Source organism: Falco peregrinus, chromosome 9 (genome assembly GCF_023634155.1).
Source record: "Falco peregrinus isolate bFalPer1 chromosome 9, bFalPer1.pri, whole genome shotgun sequence".
In the NCBI taxonomy this organism is placed as follows: Eukaryota; Metazoa; Chordata; class Aves; order Falconiformes; family Falconidae; genus Falco; species Falco peregrinus.
The window spans coordinates 38365824-38387597 of NC_073729.1; the positions used below are offsets into that span (position 1 = coordinate 38365824).

General features: G+C 53.3%; 1 protein-coding gene across 11 annotated transcripts in view; it reads right to left on the bottom strand.

The window, feature by feature from the left end:
• Nucleotides 1-552: 552 nt before the first annotated feature.
• Nucleotides 553-21774, bottom strand: part of CHD6 (chromodomain helicase DNA binding protein 6) — a 93002-nt gene continuing 71780 nt past the window's right edge. For 5 of the 11 annotated variants that reach the window (XM_055813510.1, XM_055813507.1, XM_027783473.2 and 2 more), the window contains 15 exons: nucleotides 21502-21591; nucleotides 20458-20561; nucleotides 19629-19758; nucleotides 19300-19360; nucleotides 18510-18567; nucleotides 17605-17824; nucleotides 15314-15522; nucleotides 12583-14148; nucleotides 11849-11997; nucleotides 11361-11567; nucleotides 10215-10661; nucleotides 9340-9531; nucleotides 7360-7479; nucleotides 6194-6298; nucleotides 553-4120 (listed from right to left, as the gene is read on the bottom strand). In XM_055813510.1, the coding sequence (XP_055669485.1) occupies nucleotides 3230-4120; nucleotides 6194-6298; nucleotides 7360-7479; nucleotides 9340-9531; nucleotides 10215-10661; nucleotides 11361-11567; nucleotides 11849-11997; nucleotides 12583-14148; nucleotides 15314-15522; nucleotides 17605-17824; nucleotides 18510-18567; nucleotides 19300-19360; nucleotides 19629-19758; nucleotides 20458-20561; nucleotides 21502-21591 (4549 nt within the window). In that variant the 3' untranslated portion in view covers nucleotides 553-3229. The remainder of the gene's footprint in view (nucleotides 4121-6193; nucleotides 6299-7359; nucleotides 7480-9339; nucleotides 9532-10214; nucleotides 10662-11360; nucleotides 11568-11848; nucleotides 11998-12582; nucleotides 14149-15313; nucleotides 15523-17604; nucleotides 17825-18509; nucleotides 18568-19299; nucleotides 19361-19628; nucleotides 19759-20457; nucleotides 20562-21501; nucleotides 21592-21774) is intronic. The other 6 variants (XM_055813508.1, XM_055813513.1, XM_055813505.1 and 3 more) reach the window with 5 other exon arrangements.

Below are 21774 nucleotides of genomic sequence, written 5' to 3' on the forward strand. Positions count from 1 at the left end.
AGTTGCCGCCCGTGTACGACAGCGCTCCGCGGACGCCACGCAGGCCGGGCCGGGGTGGGGCGGCAGTGGCGCGTTTCTCTCCCAGGCCCCGCCCGACGGGGCCGTTGGAGGCGGGGCGGGAGGCGGGGCCCGGGACAGCCGCGCTCCTGCCGCCGCCCCGCCGCCTCTGCGCACCACTCCCGCGTCGACCCGCGCGCTGTGACAGCCGCGTAACGGCCGGACACGTTGCCGGCGGGGGGGGGGGGGGGTGGGGTGGGGTGGGGTGGGTGGCGCGAGCCCTCGAGGTCTGACCCGCACCCGCCCTCGCGAGTCTTCCTGGAGCCACCGAACCCGGGCACCTGCCTGGAACCTGGCTGCTCCAGCCACACGCATCCGCGGGGGGATAACGCGGGGAGGCGAGGGGCCGGCGGCCCCCCCTGCGCCGCGCCGGGCCAGCTGCGTGCACATCTGCCGGGCCGGGGGCCAGCTGCGCGGCCGGGGGGAGCCCGCTGCGTCCCGCAGCTCCTCAACGGGTCCGTGCTGAGAAAAAGGCAAGTAACGTTTATCACTGAGTCAGGTGAATTAAACATTCACATATATTTGCTGAAAAAAAATTATATACATCTGTAGCAAGGCTCTGCCAAGTCTGAAAGATACGCATCATCTAGTCACTAAATTAAAAAAATAAAAATCTGACTTTTAAATCTTTTTCTTTTTATCCATGTTCAAGAGCACAGACAGTTTATTTCGTTAGCACATTTGGTGAAGGATGTATGTTTGTGTGAGTAGCCATGAAAATCGGTGAAAATTTGGCATTTGTGTTGGATACGATGGAAAATAAGAAGAAGCCACTTACGCCTTACAGTCTAAATAATCCACAGAGTATATCGGGTTGCAAAAGGGTCACAAAGTAGCAGTCAAAGAGAAGCCTAAACACCCAGAGACATAGCATACATGTCTGATAAGGAAGAACAAGGTATAGAGCATGCTGGCTAATTAAATAAATTCCACTTTCAACCCTGTTCCTTACACGCGTAACCCTGGAAAAACCATCCCATAACAAGAAGTGGACTCTGAAGAGATTTCTGCATCCATTCACAGTAAGGCTTTGAAGATATATGAAGTTTTATAGCATTTGTATTTTAAGGATTTAGGGCAAGTACATGTTTTTCTACTGAATAAAAAGAAAGTTAGTACTTAAAAGGTTCAAAAATATATCAATCGTGATTTTTTTTTTTTACATAAATAAATTATATTGATTTTGGATTTAACAGCTGAAAAAACCCTTTCTGCTTCCACTGGAGGCAAAACTGAACAAAATGTTAGTTAAATAGAGATAGCAGCATTTCTAAGAAATCTGTTGATAGGGATACAGTTATCTATGCTACAAGGATGTTATTAAATAGAACATTTAATTATCGGGGGTGGTTGCATCATGATTGGTTACATACTTTTAAAAAAAAAATATCCAATCCAGTAAACTGGGAATAAAGTCCGTAAAAATATAAACCAAATGCTTTTTAGACCATGGGTAACAGACTTCTTTGAGATGCTAATTTTAACACGTACATAATTTATAATCCCAAATGTATAAAAGACAATGACAAAAAGCATCATAAATAAATAATGCAAACTGCAATAGTTATGTCAAAACATTTGGACCATCTGATAAATTAGCAAAACTGTAACAGAAAATAAGTAAAAAATACAGTAAATTGTGACAACCAAATGTGAAACCGATTACTAGCACGCTCCCAACTCCCTCACCAGCCTGCCTTTCATCTCACTGCTGCACCACTGTGGGTTTATTTCAAGTCTCAAACCATGAGCTGCAAATAAGAACAAGCCCAAGTGAAAAAAAGAATTAAACGAGGAGTGAGGGGAAGGAGAAACAAGAAGAGTTGCCTGTGGAGAGGAGTCTCAGTACCCAGAGCTGCTGGGGGACTGACAGCATTAAAACCTGTCTCTTTAAAATGCAGATGTCAAAAATCATTTGCCATTTGGAGGGGAATCTGAAATACTGTTCAACAGCAAATGGAATGGAAAGAAGCAGCCAAGGTCACCTCTTCACAGTCTAACGCTAGAAAAAAAGGAGCTCAAGCTTTGAAAGTCTCAGGGGTCCTTCTTGGAGGACTACCCCAAACAGGAAAGCCGGCTTACAGCCTTTCCGTTGTTTGCTGAAAAGACGTTGCTTCTGGGGTAAGGAGCGGAAAACACAAAAATTAAAAAAGCCTCAGTGTTCATATAAGAGCATTAAAATCAGTGTGGCCTGTTCATGGCTGGAAAAAAATACCTTTACAGCACTTCTAATACCATAGATGAGAACTAACACCAGAGAGCAGAACTGAAGACTAGCAGAATGATGAAGAAACTGGTAGCTACATGTACAGTAATCCCAAAAAAAGTCATGCAAGATGTGCAAAACCTTTCCAGCTCAAGCTGAAAAGTCCTTGTAACTATTGAAGAAAGGGCAACTAAACTCCACTTAACATAAAACCAAACTTTGGGTTTAAAAAATACAAAAGAATGTCTACGTCATACTTTCACTCACTGCAGTTTGTCTCCAAACCTTTGAGGTGGGGGTGATAAAGAAATCATATCACTACCAGTTATGCTTTTTCCTTTCAAAGAAATGAATAAATGCATTTTCAATCATTAGTTATATACGTCTGTCTATACTACTATTCTAGTAACCATGATAAAATAGGGAAATACTTTAAATCAAAAATACACATTAGCACTTACTATAGCTGTGCTTTTTACCCCCAAATACAGGCTTTTTCATTCAGTGTCATTATAGACAGAAATACCCTCGTCTGCGTGTAGACCAAGAGGTAAAGACTTTTTCTTTTGCTCTTGCTTTTTTTTTTTTTTTTTTTTTTTTTTTTCCCCCTGCTTTTTCTTCTCAAAGGAGTGAGCAATTTTGGGGGGGGTGACTGAGTACTGGATTTGCTATCATCGGCTGGGATGAACAACTGGAAAAACAGAACCAGAACGAGAATTTGGTGCCTCCCATACTAGCTAGACAACACTGTTTATCTAATAAAGTGGCAAGACCCTGCAACTATTAACATGTAATATGTCACCAGAGTTTTTTCTGACAGGGAATTAGGTAGATAATATTATTCATGGAAACACAGGTTTATGAAGGCGGAGCGGGGTGGGAGGGTAAGTAACAAAGAGTTTATGGGATAAGAAACTCACAAGCCACAATCTTTTTGTGTGGTTTTTTTTCAATGAAACAAAAGTTCTAATTGGTATCGCGAGCTGCTTCGCGTTCCTCCTCTGCTGGTCCATTCTGCTCTTTCTCTGCCGACAAAGGCGGTGTTTGCTCTCTACAGTTTTGACTGTTTGCAGCTTCTTTTTCTGGCAGCGAGACAGTTTCTGGCTCTGGGTTTGCAAATTCCCCTTTTGCTTTCTTTCTCTTCCGCTTCTGGCTTTCCAGGTTCGCTGCCTCCGAGTGCCTGGTTTGCTGTATGCCGGGTAGCGCCATGCCGATGCCAGGGGAAAGAAACATTGAGGGATAGATCAGTCCAGGAGACATCCCTGGGATAAGAAATGGGTTAAAAGCTACAGGACTACTGGTAGTTATTGCAGATTCTGTCTGATTAGAAAACGAACTAGGACCAGGCTTATCTTCTGAGAGAGTTTCTTTTTTCAGATCCTGGCTACTCTGTTTATCCTCAGTAGCTTTCTCTGCGCTGGCTGTACCACTTTTTGTTGTGCTTGTTAGCGAAGTTGGAGCAGTAGCAGTACAAGTAGTTGTCATGGGGGGGTTGAGAAGTCCTCCAACGCCAAACATCTGTGGTACAGTAGCCATGCCCGGCAGCATCATGGGCAGCATACTCAGGGTGCTTTTAACATCCTCGCTGGCGGGCACTGCTGCAAATCCAGCAGGAAATCCAACCAGCCCAGTCAGAGGGATCCCCTGCATGTTTCTCATGTTCTGAAGTCCTACTAGATCCATCCCAGCAATCAGTCCGTTCATGAACAATGGTCCCATTCCAGAAGAAGAATCTGCTACAACGCTGGGGCCTTTAATGAGTTCGCTTCGGGGCCTTCTCCCCCTCCGGCGGGGCCCCGCATCTCGGAGCACAGGCTCAGTTAGGATGCGATTGAATTTGCTTTCTGGTAAGTAGCCCTGGAAACGAAACACACACAACAGAAAACACCTAACAGTTATTACTGCATCAAAGGAAATACGGCTTTTCTGTGCTTGCATCTGCGTCCCAGATGGTGTCCGCACAGAAATATTTGCCTACATGATATGGAATTTGAGAGGTACACACAACTTTTCCCCAAGGGATGCTACCAAATGCAAAACACCCTTGCTCTGCCCTGGTATGATACTGCAGAGCCAAAGCGCACAGGGAGGAAAGGAGGAAGCACTTTTTTTTCCCCTGCATTTTCACCTGAGCCCTCAGCATCGGCTGTTCGCAACATGAGAAGCACCAGGGCAGCTCTGTGTCAGATGCCAGCTTAGCTCCCCTCCCAGCTTTAATCCTGGCTTCAGCAGCAGGTGAAAAAATCATGTATTTTAGATGTGAAGAGCCAAATTTTCAATGCTCTGCAGCACAGCAAAGCCGCATGGGATCACACACAGAGAGTGAACATGCTGTCTGAGAAGCTCCCAGTTAGAGCTTCGCTGAGACACCAGGAAGGTTCTTCTGAGCATTCAGCTACGGGACCGCAACCCAGCAGCCACAACTGGGTAAGACTGTCCGGTTACACAGCACACTGTGAGGGGGAATCCACTGCACAGTTTAAAACTCCATTTTTCAACACCCTCATCACAGACATTTAAGCATTTCCCTTTGTGGCTCCCTTGAGTTTCAGTATCACTGCTCTTTGAATCATTTCCAATAATAGATTTGGGTAGGAAAAGTATTTCCCATTGACACCTGCAGTGCAGAAACTTGAATCCGATGAGCCTGGTGGTCTGCACGGCACAGCTATTACCAAAGAGGGAGAATCTTCTGCTCTGTTCCCACTGTCACGTGGGAGAACCTGAATGGGGTCGTGACTGCGCCTGGGCTCTGTGGGGCAGCTGACCCCATGCTCCTGCCTGCCCAAGCGCCCAGAGCAGCCAGACACCCCTCCACATGCACGTGCCAGGACCGATGCACACTTGCCAAAAGCAAAGTGCTGATGCAGCTCGGTGGTGTGAACGCTAACGGGCATGCAGCCACCAAACCAGGGCGCATGGGCGGGTGCCCAGGGCAGTGGCCAGGCACACAGCTATTCCTACCAGCAAAGAGACCACCCCCTGCAAACAAAGGCAAGGAAGAGCTGCCAGCTCGCATGGGTGCTGTCTGCCCAGACGGGCGCTGACACCAGCCCAGACCTGGAGCTGTTTCTGGGGGGAGTGGAACAGATCATGCCAAATCTCCAGTGCTAATTAAAAGCAAATTTGAGAGCGGTACAAACCTCTCAGCCAATTGATTCCCCCTCCAGCCTGCTGCAAGGGCATCACACAAACCACTGCAGCCACAAAAACAGGGGAGCAGGCAAGAGGGGCGGCAGGGAGAAGCCTGGGTAATGCCAGCCCGCAGGGTAGGGAAGGGCGATCTGGCAGCAGCCGTGTGCCGGAGGAGAAAGGTTCTCCTCTGTAGGCTCTGCCACGCACCGGGGCAGGGAGTGGCGTGACAAACAGGATGAATGAACACAGAGAGGCAAGGCTCCGTCCTGCCCCTCTCCCTGCCAGCAGTGTTCGAGCCTTCAGGCCTGGTGACCTGCAGGGCATTTAGCAGGCAGGCCTAGGGCTGCAACAGGCAGAGTTTGCAGGTACTGATGAAAAGCCTCAGCTGAGGGTATTTTTTAAAATTTGACCCACAAGAAATGTGCTTTGTCCACTCCCTGCCATTCAGCACCCAAGGTGGATTACCACTCCTAGGGTGTTTCCCTTGCCCCTGTTATTTCCAAGAGTTCCAAGGCTTTCTGGACAGTCACTCTGAGCTGCTGAGCCCTATTCCCAGGGCGCTGACCTCCTTCTCTCCTTCCCCTGGCCGCACCGCTGGGCTGTGGCACGCACCCAACCGCACTCTCTGCTGCGCAAGCGCCCCCAGTGCTGCTGGCCCTGCAGCTACCCCCTCCCATGTGCGCAGCTGAGGTCCTGCCTCGCAGCTCCCGGATCCTCACTGGAGAAAGGTTGTGGGGATGGGGAGGGGAAAGAAAAGATGACATGATACAGATTTCTCCAAAAGCTCTAACTTACTGAAAGCTTAACAATGTCAGCCCAGTCAGCTGCAACAGCATACTCCAAGTTTGCATCAAGCCACCTTGGCAATTCCTTCAATGCTGGTGCCGTGGCTCCCCCTAACTATAAAACACAGCAGAAGGATGACCTCTATTGCAGAAAGAGTTATGTAAAATAATACAAGAAATATGAATACACTTCCCCTAGCTCCTTGCTTTGGGCTGCAGTTTGGCTAGGGCAAAGACTCTTCCCTTGCTACACATCTTTGCAGGACTCTGTATGCACCTGCTGCCTCCAGACACAGCTCAGGGAGAAAAGGCAAGTTCAGCCTCTGTGGCCTGCCCCATCGCCCTCCCCATGAACAAGTGATAGGGACAAAGCTTCTGTGAAAGCCGTGCTCAGAACCGGACAAACCCACCAATTCACCCAGGTCTCCAACAGCCATCGTGCATGTAACAGAAGGAAACACAGACGTGGCTGAAACAGCCTCTTTCTGCCTTACTCTTTAGCTTTGGTTTTAGATAAGATTAATGTCACATCACCTTCTGACCTGGTGCAGTCCTGGGTGTGTTTAAGAACTGGACTTCAGTGGAAAGTATCCCTGAATGTCCCTTCTCATTCAGAGAGTTGAACATCAGTGCACATGCAGATTAAACTGCAGACAAGTAAATCTGTGCTCCTTGCTCAGTAAGCAAGAAAAAGCCCTTCAAATCCTCTAATTCCTGCGTGCCCAGCACCTGCCTGGGTATTGGTATGTTCTGCCTGCACCTCATAAGGAGGAATAAAACAAAAATATCTGTCTGGCAATATTAGAATCTGTGGCATACTGCAGTGAATTCAAGGGAAACAAACAAACCAGGAACAGGAAGCACCAGCCAAAGCTGTGCTGATGGCGGCTTTAAAGCCAAAGGATGAATCCCTTTGCCACTGTGGGGTCTGTATACCCTGGCGAGGGTGAACACTCAGACTGTCCTTACTTCACAGAGAAAAAACACTTATTCCACAGGTCTGTGTCCCCCTGGGCACACATGCGTCACAGGAAGGCATAGATCAGTGACGCCCGCGTTCCAGGCTTTTCTCCCATCCATAGGCTTCTCTGGCTTAAATTTCCCCCCAGGTGAGCTCAGGGTCTGCTAAGCATTTCAAGACACCAAGGGCAGAGCACAGAACAGGCCATTGCTTACCCGCCGTCCGGTACCCTTATGTACCACAGGCACTCGTTCCTCTCCCGTGAGTGAGTTAATGTCCAATTTGCTGGGGTCCTTGCAGCGCTGCCTCCTCTGCTTGGGCTTGTCTGAGAAATTCTGGAGTGCAAACAAGACAATGTTAATGAGACTAGATGGCTTAGTGAGCCTGGACGGCTACAAGCCCTGCAGGGAGTGGCACAGATGAGCTCCTGAGGGACAGAGGGTCCCTGCAGACTTGGGCGGGAGCAGCACGAGCGGCACATGCTGGTCTGCCACAGGACCAGCTCTCAAATGAGCACAACCTGATTTTGTAGGTATAAAGGGGTTTTCAGTGTATCCCACTTAGACTGCTCCAGCCCTCTCTAATTCCCCTCCAGTCCTAAAACTGCAATACTTGCTGCCATTTCATCTGTATGTACATCTGTAAATGAGGTGCTAATTACAACTAGGAAAGAGAGGTAACAGGTCTGTATGTGCCATCTCCTGTCAGTTTGATATGGCTACCCGCTTCTTGCCAGCTCATTTGTGCTTTCTTTCACTCCTATTTCAGCTGTTCCCACCGCAGAGCTGCTGCACCATGTTTCTTTGGGATCAGAGCCCTTCAGGACCGCAACCTACAGAGTTGAGCTCCTGCACACCCACCGTGTGCACCAAGTCCGGGTGTCAACGTGCCTGCAGGGATGTAGCATTATAATGAGCTACTGCAGGCTCCAATTCCTGAGAGTCAAAGACCCTGAGCATGGTCTGTCCTTCAAAAAGCTGAGCTGCTGCTGCACCCCAAAGCAGCTTTCAATCTATCCCACCTGGAGAGAGGACACCTGCCCTGACAGGGGAGATCCTGCAGGGTGGCTAGGGCACTGGGGGCCTACTGGGAGCAAGAGGTTCACCAGCAGCATGGCCAGACTAGGCAAGCTCCAGCAAGCCCCCACAAAGTCAGGGGCAATGGGAAGGAGTGGGAAGGCACCTGCTCCATCATCTGACTGCTTCTTGGAGTGCTCCTGGGAGTCTGGCCTTGCATGCAGAGCTGCATGTATCTCTGGATTTTGAAAAGCAAGGGCCATCCTGCCTGAGCAAATGCTGGTCTCCTCATCTTTCATCTCTTAACAAGCTCCAGAACACTAGTGCCTTGCCTGTACTCCAAGCTCCAGGGAATCCCTGCCTCAGGCACGCAGTCCTCCAGGACCAAGATGTAGTCATGTAATTACCACATTTCTTCCTGCCCTGTTTTACACCCCACGCTCTGCCTACCACATGGTCTAATATGCTAAATAAGCTGAAACCTGAAGCAAACCAACCTGTGAAACCAAGAAGTGGATGCTTACGAGATGGCAAGAAGAATCAGACAGACTTTGCCCCCCAACTCTGCCAATCTGCTTTCTGACAGCACCCATGGCCGTGCAGCCAAGGCCTTTGCAGTGGCTGCAGCACAGCTGCCTCAGTCCAGTTTTTAAAGCGAGGTGGTTTCCTCTTGCCTGGGGACCTTATTTAATACAACAGCACTGCCTAAAATGCCCTCAGGTGAAAGGGAGCAACACAGGCAGACCCCGAGCATCCCAAATCCTTTTTCCCATTTTTCTCCCCATCCCTGGTGCTTCTGGAAGACACTGGACTCATTGTGCACTGGGCAGATGGATGCACTGGAGCTGGAGACTGGATCTTGGGGCAGGAGGACCCTCCTGCTCAGCAAGTCAAGCTCAGCAAGTGCCTTTCACTGCTGTACAGGGAACTGTGCTCACCTCCCAGACGTGTAACGAACCTTCCACAGAGCCCTGATGAACACCACAAGCCATGGTACAGGGGAAAAGGTTGCATTTTGAAACACTTTGTGGAAGGCCTGAATTCAAAAGCAGCTGCAGAAAATCTAACACAAAGGGCAATACACAAGGCTGACACGGGCGCGTGCACATACACACACCTGCGCGCACGTGCGCACACACACACACGCGCGTGTGTGTGCACACCAAAGGCCACCCTTACTGTGCCAAAGCCGGGAACGTCAACTGTGTAGTCAGACTGCTGACGGAGCCAGTCGAGGAGACTCTTATTCGGGACAGCCTTCTCTGCTTGGCTGCCTGCAGCTGGGACTGGCTGTGGAGTTGAGGTAGCAGCAACCGGCCCATCAGGGAGGGGACTGTTCTGAGAGGGCTGTGGCTGGTCTTCCTGAACATCCTGAAGTGGAGGGAGGAGAAGGGAGAGCCCGAGGGAGGAGAAGGGAGAGCCCATCAGCAGCATGTGGTGATGCACAGGCACCCAGATAAGCAGAGCTCCCAAAGCAGGTCGTCTGCTCCCATCACACAGATTAATCCACATATTCTCAGTGGCTGTTCCTTAAATCACTACCCACCACCACATTACACACATTACAGACAGCTGGGAGATGCTTCCGAACTCACCTGGAAACACCCTAATCACCATGAGGACCAACTTCCCCCCAGATCACTCCTAAAAGTGGTGAAGAGGGACTGATCTTGCTCCCAGAGCCCCATTCTTCTTTGAGTGGATCCCAGAGCAGAAGGAGAAAGGGTGCAGCAGGCTCCTGCCCACAGCTCCAGTGCAGTCCAGGATCCTTCCTCGTGTTCTCTAACCCTAGACAACCTCTGAGGTGTGATAGCTGCTCTTGATAATGCTTAGCAGGACTCAAACACTCAGGTGGAGTGCTGCAAGACAGAGGGAAACCTCCCTTCCTCCCTGAAGTAGTATCTGCTCCTGCCTGCTCCAGCACAAGCCAAGCTGTCCTGGGGGGAGGTCCCACATTGTCATGGGCAACAGAGCTTGTAGGGGAGAGCTGGACCATCAGACAGATCATGCTGACTCCACTGGGGCCATGTGAAATGGGGGGAGCATCAACCCACCTGCAGCCTGGCTGGAAGAGGCCTCTCCTTCAAGAAGATGAGGTCCATCCCTTCTACATTTTTTCTCCTGCCCCGTCTCCTCCTCATGGCAGCATCGTCTCTTCGGAGGCTGCCATTTACAATTTGTCCTGTGACAGGATGGATTAACCCTGCCTGGAGGATGCCAGACAAGTCCATGCCCAGGGAGCCCTGGAGGGTGTTCACGGTCCCCAGTTTGGGCATATTTGTGTTCAGGGGGAAAGGAGAGGAGTTCCCCGGGGACCCATCAGAGGCTCTGGACAAGTCCACCGCTGCGTCACGCCAGCCATTCAGCACAATGGGAGGATGAACATGGGTTGCTGCTAGCTGCTCCAAGCTCCTCTGTTTGGTATCTCTCTCCATCTCGAATTCATAGGGCCTCCTGTGCTTCCGCTCATCCTTTGCCATGGCAGGGGTGAGGAAACCTTCCTGCATATATCAAAGCCATGGAGAGGGTTAAGGCTGCTCACGCAGTGCCCAGGGACCACAGCTCTTCAAACCAACACTGAGCTAATGGTCAGGCTCTTCTGCATGCACACAGCAGCCCTGAAGGATGTCCTTTCCCTGGGCACATCACACCTCTCTTTCCCTGTGTGGGGACAGTGCAGGAGCACCCTCACACACACTTCAATCTCCCAAGGTGCTATAACCCTGGGTGCTCTGCCAGCTGCTGGGCAGGCAGGCTTGGAGTCCCAAGCCAGCAGCTTCTGTCTCTGCACTGTGTCCAACGGTGAGAGGTGAGAGAGAGCTGGTCACTGATGGGGCAGTTCCCTCTCCTGCACCCTTTCCTTTAGGACACCAGGGCAGTGTCCCCTTTTCTCCCTCACCACTCCAGGTGCTGCAGCGGTGACTCTGGAAGCACCTCTACAGCTACACATGCTACAGAGCTGCTGCAGAACAGCTGCCTTCCTAGGAGGGGAGCAGGGCTGGTGGGGGGCTGAGAGTATGGGGACCTCATCAGGAGCCCCGAGTGGCGGGGACCAAGTGGCTTAAGCCACGTGTTGTACACCACAAGTGGCACCAAGAGGCAGTGAAAACTCAGGCTCTGCTTGGGAAACTCCTGAGCACTTCCGAGCAATGCTTCACCCCAGAGTCCCAAGCCTGTCCCTGCCTGAGGCCCCCCCTCACCTTTTGTACCTGTGAGATTAACACCCCGTTATTGTAGCTGGGATCAGGGGCTTCTGACTCGGCGAAGCTGTTCCTGCTGCCAGCACTGCTGGCTACTGTTGAAGCTGTCAGCAGGCTTTGTGTCTCGAACTGCTGGCTGGAAGAGGGCCACTTGCCCTTCAGGATGGCATGGCAGATGTTGTCAATGCGGTTGATGATCACACGGTCCTGCAAACAGAATTGGATGGTGGCAAGCTGGGACTCGAATGACTAATCCTGAGATGACATACACGAGTCAAAGACAAACTCAGCCCTGATGACTTCAGCTTGGTGGGGAACTGCTTTGGGGTAGGCATGTCCACAGCACAGGTGCTTGGGAAGAGCACCCCAATTAAAGCATCCATGGGGAGGCGTGTGTGAAGGACCAGGAGGCAGGGCTGGGGCTGTGTGAGCCACTGCTGTTCACAACTACACAGTAACACTTGCAGTACAAATAGTGTTAAACTCACCTTAGGCCACTCAGAGAAGGAGTAAAGCGTCTTTTCCTGCAGCAGCTGGGCTATGGTTGGTGCCCGGGCATCCTGAAGGTCATCAATCTCCCCAGGCAGGACAGAAGCAGAACTCTTGCTCTCTTCCTCCAAGTACTTCTCTGGACCATCTGAGAAAGCGACAGAGAACAGAGCCCATCACCACCCTGCCTCTCTTGCCCTCTCAAGCCAGGAGTAACTCCCCTGACCCTCCCACCCCAGGCCCTGCTGTCTCCACAAGGGTCCCATTCCTCAGCCAGCCACTCCCAGAAACACAGGAGCCCTGGGTCACAGCAGGTGGTCCACACTGCTCACAGAAGGCCAGCTCTCCCCTGGGCTGAGCCTGGGGATCCTGTGTTGCAGTGGCCCCCACCCCTGACTGTCCCCATAGCCTGGGCAGGTGTAGAGGAGGGCACATGCGTTTCCAGAAGGAGCTGCTTGCCAGGCAGTGCCCTGTGCCAGGAAGGGAAGGGCATCCTGCATTCCATGGGATGCTCACAGCAGAAGGGCAGCTGGGGCTCAGGGTCGGGGGTTCAGACTAGTCCTGCTGTCAAACACAGCCACCAACACTTTGTTCTGCAATCGCATCAGCTACAGGGACCCCAGCTCCTGTCTCTACAGGGAGGTGGCTCCAGGGGCTCTGCAGGCAGGACACCAGGTCCCTCCCACGCCAGCCAGAGGTGACTGTCAACCACAGGGAGCTCTCAGGACCATACCTTGACACTGGTTACTGCTGGCTTTCTCCCCCTCATCTCTGTTCTCACACTCTTCTTGCTTCATCCCCTGGGGCTCAGGGTGCAGGGCCTCTCTGCAGCCTGGCTGCCCCTCAGCCCCCCGGCCCCAGGCCTCCCCCCTGGCACGGGTGGGCTTTGCTCCTGGGGCCCCCAGCAGAGGTGCAGGCAGGCTGAAAGCCTGGCTCTGAGCCTGAGCCGGTGAGTGCTGCAGGGTGCTCTCCTCATCCAGGCCATGGTCCTCCCTGCCCTCTGGCCCAGGCTCCCGCAGCCCTTTGGGTGTCGCCAGCTCCAGGGACTCTCTCTCTCCATTCATGTCTTCTGCGCAAGTGTCCTCAGGTGTGGGGAGGCCAGAGCTCTGCTCCTCGCCCCCTGGTTCATTAGCCTCGGGATCACAACCAGCCCTGGTTTCAGGACCGCTCAAGCCTTCCACAACATCTGCTGCTGCCTCAGAGTTATCATCGTCATCTTCTTCCTCCTCATCTTCCTCGCTGTGGCTCTGACTTGGCCCTGACTTTGCCTCTATTCCTTTCTCCTGCAGCAGATTGATGAACCTCTGCTCAGGAGGAACCTTTATTTCATAATTATGAAGACTGGGACTGTAGAGCCCCATGCTTATGACCCCTTCCACGGCACCATGCTCAGGCAGCACTGTCTCAGGGCTGGCGAGGTCTCTCTTCTGCTGCAAGGCTTCACAGAGCTCTGCTGGGATGCTCTGCGAAGGGTCGCTTTCAGGGGTAGAAGGTGAAGGCTCAGCTTCCTCATTCTGACTGTCCATTTGGTCACAACCCACCTGCAGACCCTCTAGGAAGGGAGCCTCTTTCATGGCGTCTGCATCACAGCTGGATGGATCCTCATCCCCCTCTAGCTTGCCCTCAGAGAGTTTAGCAATGCTGCTTCCAACGTCTGTGCAACTTGGGCTGTCTCGGGCAAGGGAGCTCTGCTCGCTGTTACAGGCCTTCTCATCGTACATCATGCACACCAATGAGTCTGGCAGAGAGCTCTCATCAAAGTTACTGGAAATGATGTCCTGGACTTTAGACATGAATCTGTCACAGTTTGCATCTGGCGGACTGCCCCCAGCCTGAGACATAGCGTTGTCTATGGTTTCTAGCTTGATCTGACTCTCGGCTTCATTCTCCAGGGGTTCGCAAGCCTGGTCCACCTGGCTGTACAAAGGGGAACTGTAGAGTTTGGAGTTAGTCTGGTAAAGGCAGCACAGAGTTTCTGGGCCTGGGAGCCCCGTTCTTTTATGCTGGGCATAGTTCCTGTATGCATCTAAAAAAGACAGCTGGGGGTCATTCATGATGTAGTAGTCGGTGCGATTCAGGCCATGCTTGGCGGTGCCGATCAGCAGGTCCCGATCATGTTTGCCACACTCCCACCACACCGGCAGGTAGAGGCTTGGCCGACACAGCTTGAGCCGCTCATGGAGCTGCGGACACTTGAGCACCTGCTCGCGCACCTTTCGCAGAAGTTCGATACGGTAGAGGGTTCTGGCAGCACGTTCCTCCGTGATGGGCTCCACGTAGATGTCGGGGTCTGGGGGACCTACAGCAGGGACAGAAAAGCCAGGGCCCCATTATACAGACTGATGTTCTCAGAGGCAGTGATGAGTTAAGATGAGTCTTAACTCTTGCTCAGACTGCACGTGAAGTGGGGGGAGTGCTTGTAGCCACTGCTGAGGCTACTTTTCCCAGTCTCACCACTTTCCATTAATTTGCCTAAATGACTAAACAGACACACGGGAGTAAAATCCCTCAACTTTAGCAGCTGGATCAAGAGCGGCACTCAGCTGCAGAGGATTTCAGAGTCTTGTCTGAACTCTGCTCCACCAGTGCCACCGGTGCTGGAGCTGCCTGGACCTGCTGGCACAGCAGCTCCCTGGGGTCTGAGCCTCTGGTAGCCCTTCAGCAGCTTCTCAGGGAAGGGAGTCCTTCAACTCACACAGCTCTTTTGATGAGGAACACCCACCTAAGGCATTAATACACACATGCAAGGAACTGCACCTGAGACCGGACCTCCTGACAGATATGAGACAAAATCCTTTCTGCTTCTGTCAGAAGCAAATCACCTTGTGCTTAAATAGCCCCAAAGCAGATTTTCATCTGCCATGTCCTGCATGATGCCAATGCACTGGGGCTCTGCAGGGCACTCTGACAAAATGGATGCCCTGTCTGTTGGTCAGGCTTCCCAAGCCTCCTGCAGTGGGTTCAGACTCCCTCTACCCTGTAGCAGAGCTCTCTGGTCAGCTATGCCACAGCAGGGGCACTGTGCAGACTCTGTCCAGTGCCAGCAGAGAGATGTTCGGAAAGAAAGCAGCTATACATATCACCCAAACAATCCCAAGCTCCAGTGTGGAGGAGATGTGATCTGCTGCTTCTCTACTTCTCCTCCCTCACATCTAGAGGTTGCCGTCTTGTATAAAATTGGTTGTGATTTCATGGGAGAGCTCTGTGAGACCTGTGAGAGCAGGGGCTGGAACCCACAGGGCTGCCCTACCTTCCCATTGTGCTGGGGAGGCGGTACACAATGGGTGACAAGGCAGCCAGAAATGCACATGGCTTCTGCAAGCCTTCTGCCTGCCATCTTGCTGCCTCTGTCTCTGAAACTCTGCCCTTGCTCTCCTGCTCCACAAGAGCAGTGGGACCTTTTCTAACCTATGGCTACATGGACCTACCATTACCCCTCCACAGGCCATGCAGTTTCCACTCACCATCCTCTTTCCACAGTGGGAGACCACAGACATTCTTGCACATGGCCACAAAGCTGTAAAAGTACTTCTCCAGGCTCTCATCTGTCTTCTTCTCCAGTCGAGAGATCGCTCGGAACTGGGCCCAGTCAAAGACCTTTTTCTCCTGGTCATAGATAACCCCAAAGGAGGAGACAGTGCGGTAGAAATCTGCCTGTTCCCTCCTGGTCCACCTGTGGGACGGGGAGGAGACATGAACACGACTGAGACACATTCTGGTCCCAGCATTGGCAAGGCACCAGGCGGAGGCTCCAAGATGACCATCTAGTTACTGCCCAAGAGTTTTGGGGGAGCTGCCAGGAGGAGCACACCAGGGAGATCACCACAACCCGAGATCCTCTGCCTTAAGGCACATAGTGAGAAGCAAAGGCCATGGGTACTCTGGCTCTTGGCTCACTGTCAAAAAATCACTCTTGACTGTTTGAAAAAAACACGAGATGCAGCTCCTGGCTGTGCTGCCAAGAGAGCGCAGGCTCCAGCAGCTTCTATGGAGGCACAAACCCATCTCACCTACTTGCTTCCTGCAAGTTGTATCATCACCTCCATGGAAAGGCCAACGGAGAGTTGAAATTAGTACCAGGAATTAGAAAGGAAGGTCCTGCAGGCAGAGCTTTCTTCCAGAGGGAAACTGGGACTGGGGTTTGTTGCCTAAGGGTCCCAGTAACAAACACTATCCACCCTACTGACTCCTGTGGACTCCTGGGTGCCCAGGGGTCAGTGTCACCCCTTCCCCACTGAAGGAAAGCAGCCATGGTGATGGGGGCTTTCAGTTACAGCACTGTTCGAGCACAACTTCCATTCTGGCTTGGACCCTCTGAGCTTTCACCTCATGGGTATCACTCAAAGGAATGATCTAGGACAGAGAAGATGAAAAGCATCTTGGGCAAATACAGCCCTCGGCAAACAGAGAGCAGAGAAACAGGTCACAGAGAACAGACCAGGGTGCAAATGGCAGGGCAAGCACAGGAGCAGGTGACAGCACAGAAAGATGAGTGCTGTGGGCGAAAGAAAGCTTAAAGTCAAATCTCGGCTCCTCTGAATTGCAGCTCTGAGCCAGCACCAGCAAGCAGCTCAGACATGTCAAGGGAGAGCAGACAGGGTGACAGCACCCACAGCACTCCCCAGCTGACCAAAATACATAGACCAGCATGTCCATCCCTGCTCCCAGGGGCCTGAGTCCTCTGCAAGTGATATGTGATTCCAAAAAGGAGAGTAACAAGAAGAAAGTTAATAAAAAAATCAATGATCCAAACCAAGGAGCCCAGCAGGGAGTTTGTTGAAAGGCCTCAAGTTAAAGACTGGTGGGAAACTGCTCAAGACACTCCTGCAAGGAGACCCAAAAAACCCCAATGCCCACAGAATTAAAGAGCAGGAAATACCAGGCCGCTGTGGTGCTCACAGCACAACATGCCCCCACCTTGAACAGGGGACGGTACAACTGGAAGGGGTCCAGAGGGAGAAGGAATATCAGTGGGCTGGAGCAGCTTCCATACAAGGAGGCCGTGAACAGAGAATGCAGGGCAGCACTGATACCAAGCAGTTATGTGGGTTCCTTCAATGGGGACAGGTTCACAGGAGACAAAAGCCATTGAGGACTACTGACCGCAGAGAGTCCTTGAGGTTCAGGAAGTCCCAGGGCTGCATACTGGGAACTGGAATTGAAGAAGGCAGCATCACCCTGCTGCATGCCCTCCCCGGTTTCTGCAGAGAGCCACTCAAAGTGCCAGGATGGCCTCAATGTCCTTTCACTTACTGGGATGGAAATGAAATGGGAGCACACTGCAACCAGGATATGCCACCACTGGGCTCCTGAGGTCACGAGCAGGAGGCTAATGCAGAGGCATAAGAGTCATGAGGGTCAGAAAGGCTAATGCACATGGGCTGTGACAGGACTCATCCATCAGCCCTCATCTACAGTGCACAACACTGCTCAGCAGCACCCACTCTGCTGGGGCTGGGGGGTGATCCCTGGCCCAGCAGACACTGGATTTGACCCTAAAGAGCTGTCTCCTTGCTTCCTTTCACCATGTCACCAGCTGCTACCCACAAACTACAGTGAAGGCTGCTCCCTGGCTGGGTTGGCTGCCTGAGCCACCAGGCTCCCTCACGGCTGGGAGCAGTGTTCCCACCATGCAGAGGTGCATGGGCAGCTGGCTACCCAGACAGCCATGGTGGCATCTACCTGGGTAAATCCAGGAGGGCAGGGATTTCAACTGGCCTAAATGAGCTTTGGAAAGGATGCTCTGCTGTGTTACCTCTTCTGCATTTCTTTGTTCACCGAGTCCATCTCAGAGGCTCTCCTGAACATCTCGTCCTGCAGCCAGTATCCATGGTTACCAGGCATGAGCATCTCGGCACGAGGAGGCAGCTCTTTGCGATTGCAGCGCTGGTAGACGGTGACAAGCCTCCGCAGTCTGGCTGTGAGAGCAGATGAGACAGGCCAGCAGGATCTGTCTGAGTCGGAGCCATCCTGGGCTTCAAACATCAGCAAGGACATTAGTATTTAATGCACACTCAAAGCCACAGATTCCTGCATCCCTCTGGCTGCCTCCGAGAGCTCTCTCCTGCCTTCCCCCTCCCATGGGGTACATGAGGGATCACAGTCATGAGCGGGTAGCTGTGCTGACCATCCCTGGGTCTCTGCACCTCAAAAGCTGCTGATTCACAGCCTCACCATTTCTGAGCTTCCTTTAGAGAGAGCCCAGAGGCAGTACCAGGGCAGAATGATGGCACTGGGCTAGGCCATGCAGGGGGGAGGACTGCACCTCCCCATTCAGCAGCAGGGCCAGCCAGCCCATGGCATCCACCAGCACTGCCCATTGTAGAGACCCTGCACACTCATCTCATGAAGGCAGCTGCATGGACAAGGGCAGGCTAATGGCTTCTAGTCACCCCTGGCTGCCTTTGGCTGGAAACTTTTTCACTGGCTGTCCTGCCATAGGGCCCATCTCTGGGCCACATGTGACTCTGCATGGGGGTGCCCTGACCAAAGTCTGCCTGGGTTAAGGTACCTCACCCCCCCATAGAGAGCGGCTCATCCCCCTCAACCCAGCAGAGTGTCCCTCCCACCCCACAGCACTGGCCTCGCCGCTCTGGCTCCAGCTGCGCCGTGCCTGCTGCTGGGAAGCCATGGTCCACGCTACAGTTGACACAGCCTCACCTGCCACTGGCTCGTCCCGCTTCTCACTGGCTTCGCCCACCCCAGCTGCCACAACGTCCTGCAGAAAGAAACCATCAGAGAGGGCTCTCCAGTCCCACAGAACCTCCTGTACCCACAGCCCACCCAGCCCTGGCAGGGTACAAGGTGGCAGGATGGGCAGGGCTGCATGCTCTGTGTCCTCGGGCTGCAGTTGCTGGCTGCCCTCAGCACACGGGATCCGAGCAGCACAGACAGGGGAGATGACGGCTCAGAGGGGCAGCGCTGTCCTTTTTTGGCTTGGAGGAGGGGGTCCACCACAGTGACACAGGCTGCAGTGCCGCTGTGCAGACAGCAGCAGTGTGACAGCCTCTGCTGCTCAGACGAACCCTGCACCCTCCCATGCAGTCTTGTTCACTCTCTTCCTCTCCCCTAGGACTATTTCTTTTGGGACATCCCCAAATCCTTTGCCAGGGTCCCACGTGGCTCCTGAAGCACAGTGTGACAGCCAGCACCCCTGGCCATCCCCAGCCCTCAATATCCCTCAGCTCCCACGAGGTGGATGCTGCCCAGGTCCACATGAAGAACACAGCAGCAACAGCAGAAGCTGTGCTCCAGCAAGCAGAGACAATGCAGACAGCACGAGGCAGAGCCCATGCATGGAATGGCAAAGCCGCCACACAGCAGGGTCACTGGTACCGCTGGTTCCCCCATGCCCCGCAGCAGAGCTGACAGAGCCAAGCCTGCACTGCAGGGCAGCAAGACAGGCCTGGCAAGAGCAGATGGTGCATGGACCACTGTGAGTCCCACTCACCTCCTGCTTTGGCAGCCCCTCCAGCTTTTCTCCACTGCTGTCTTCCTTTTCCATGCTGCCCCTGGGTAAGAGAGTGAATTAGTCCCTGGTAGTGGCAGCACAGCCCTCTTGGCTGTGGGAGAACTGGTGCTCGTGCCACCCCCCCACACCTCACACTGGGGAGCCAGCTCCCCACTACTTTCTCCCCTGCCCGCTGTGCTCAGATGCACTGTGCTTCCTTCCTCCTCCCTGCGCATAGCCCACTCCACAGCACTGCCTCACTGCCAGCATGGCCCCCAAGAGTGAGCCAGACAGCCCCCCTGGAGAGCTTGGCTCCATCCCCTACCCACCTTTCAGCAGCATCCTGGGCTCCATCGCTGACACCCTGCTCTGCAGAAAGCAGCTTCTCGTCTGGCATGCCCACCTTCTCCAGAAAGCACAGCGCCGGGTCTGCCCTCATGGCATTGTACCTCTCGTAACCTGCCAGCCACCACAGGCCATCAAGAAGAAAGACAACAAAAAGCCAGGCCTGAGCCTGGTTCAGGCAAACCTCCTGCTCTGTGAGACACAGCTCCCCACCTGGCTCTCACTCTTTGTGCTGCTGTGAGAGCAATTCTCACCCTCAGAAATTCAGAGCACTTTCCCAAAAGCTGCTAATTGCTTTGCAGCCCCTGGGCAGCAGGCAGAGAGGTCAGTCTTTCCATCCTACCAGGCAGCCCTGCTCCGTAGGCTGGGTGCACATAGGCTGGGTGCACGGAACTGCGCACTGCATCTGTGGCAGGCTGCAGCTGGAAGCAAACAGCCCCACGCCTCCTGGAAGCCACAGCAGGACTTCATGACAAGGCTGAGGATGCCCAGACAGGCTCTGTGCCTTCCTCCTCACCCTCAGGTGGCAATTGCATGCTGCTCCTGGCAAACTAGAGGAGTCTGCCACAAGTCCAGGCACGGCCACCCTGGGCACCGCAGTGCGCCTATTCCACCACCCAAATGAGCTGGCAGCAGCGCAGCTGCCAGCACCTGGGGAGAGCTGCCTTAGCACTGTGTGGCTGTGGTGCATGGCTGCAGCTCTGCTCCCCTTGCACTGACGTGACATCCCCTACAGGTACTGAAGCTCTGGCCAGATGCTCCATTTGGGTCCCTCTCGTGCACTAGCACCCACCAGACAAGCTGGGTACACACCATGCTTGAAGACGCCAATAAGCAGGGATTTATCAGCTTCGGCATTCCACCAGTCCACCGGGATCTCCACGTAGTCAATGTCTGGCAGCAGAACATCCAGCTCCCTGTGGCAGACAAGGTATGAATGCCCCTCTCCCAGCCTCACCAGACACTGGAGCACACTGGGCACTGCTGAGCAGGGGCAGGGGGGAGACAGGAGCCATCACTCGCTGGCATGGGGACAATTAATGAATGCAAGGCTGGCCTAGGGCCCCACCATGGCCTGGCATGCACGCCTCCCTGGCCTCAGAGAGCTGGAGCCTTGGCTCTACTGCAACCCACTGCCTTTCCCATCCTCTTTCTCTAGGAGATGGGGAGGCTGCACAGCTCCTCTCCTCTCCCACCCAAGCAACAGCAAAGGACTGGAGATTCTATCTGATCTGAACAGCATCTCTTGGGGGAAACCAGCTGAAACCTACCAGCCCCAGAAGAATAGCAGGTCTGGTGGGGTGGGCTGCAACATCCCCTCTGTACAGGCTCACGCTGATGGAGCTGTGCTGGGGAAGGCAGCAGCCCCTACTCCTTGGCATATCACACACTTCTCTGAAGCACTGAGAGCCGAGTCTTTACAGGCTGTGGGCTCAGTGGCATTAACAGAGCCTGTTGGTCCCCTTGTCCTCTGTGCTGGAAAGGGACGGCAGGCCACAGCAATGGAGCATGCTCTGCTCTGAGGCCTGGCCCCCAGTCTCTGTGGGCTCCCACTTTCGATTAGAGGCCATGCAGGCTGCAGGGTCTCCCTGAGTGGCCTCAGCACGCCCCAGACTGGCACTGCAGCCTCAGAGCTGCTCCAACAGGGCTGCCATGGCTGCAGTCCCTGCTCAAGCAGAGCTGCCATCTAAGGATGAAGTTTTGCCTGAGCAAGGTCTGGGGATTTAACCATGGGGTCTGATTCACCCACAGCTGCAGCGAGCCCAGACGTGGCTGGGCTGGATGGCTGTGGAAGTGCTTGAGCACTGCCACCACCTCCCCGAGAAGCAGTGCAGGGGTTCACCATAAGGTCCCTACCTGGCAGGGGTTCCCTCGAAGGCTTTGTCTGCAGCCTCCCCCAGCACTTCAGCCTTCAGGTAGTAGAGCATTCGCACCCGCAGCAGAACCCTGTCCCGGGGCAGCAAAGAGGAACATATGCTAGCATGCAAGTGCTCAGATGCCAGCCTAGGGTCTGGCCCAACAGCTCTTGCTAGAGTGTTTGCAGGGGGATGCTCTGAGAGTCAGCAAGGCCAGGGAAACCTGCTCGACGCTGTGTTTCCCCACGTGGGAGGGCCCACCTTCTCAAAGCAG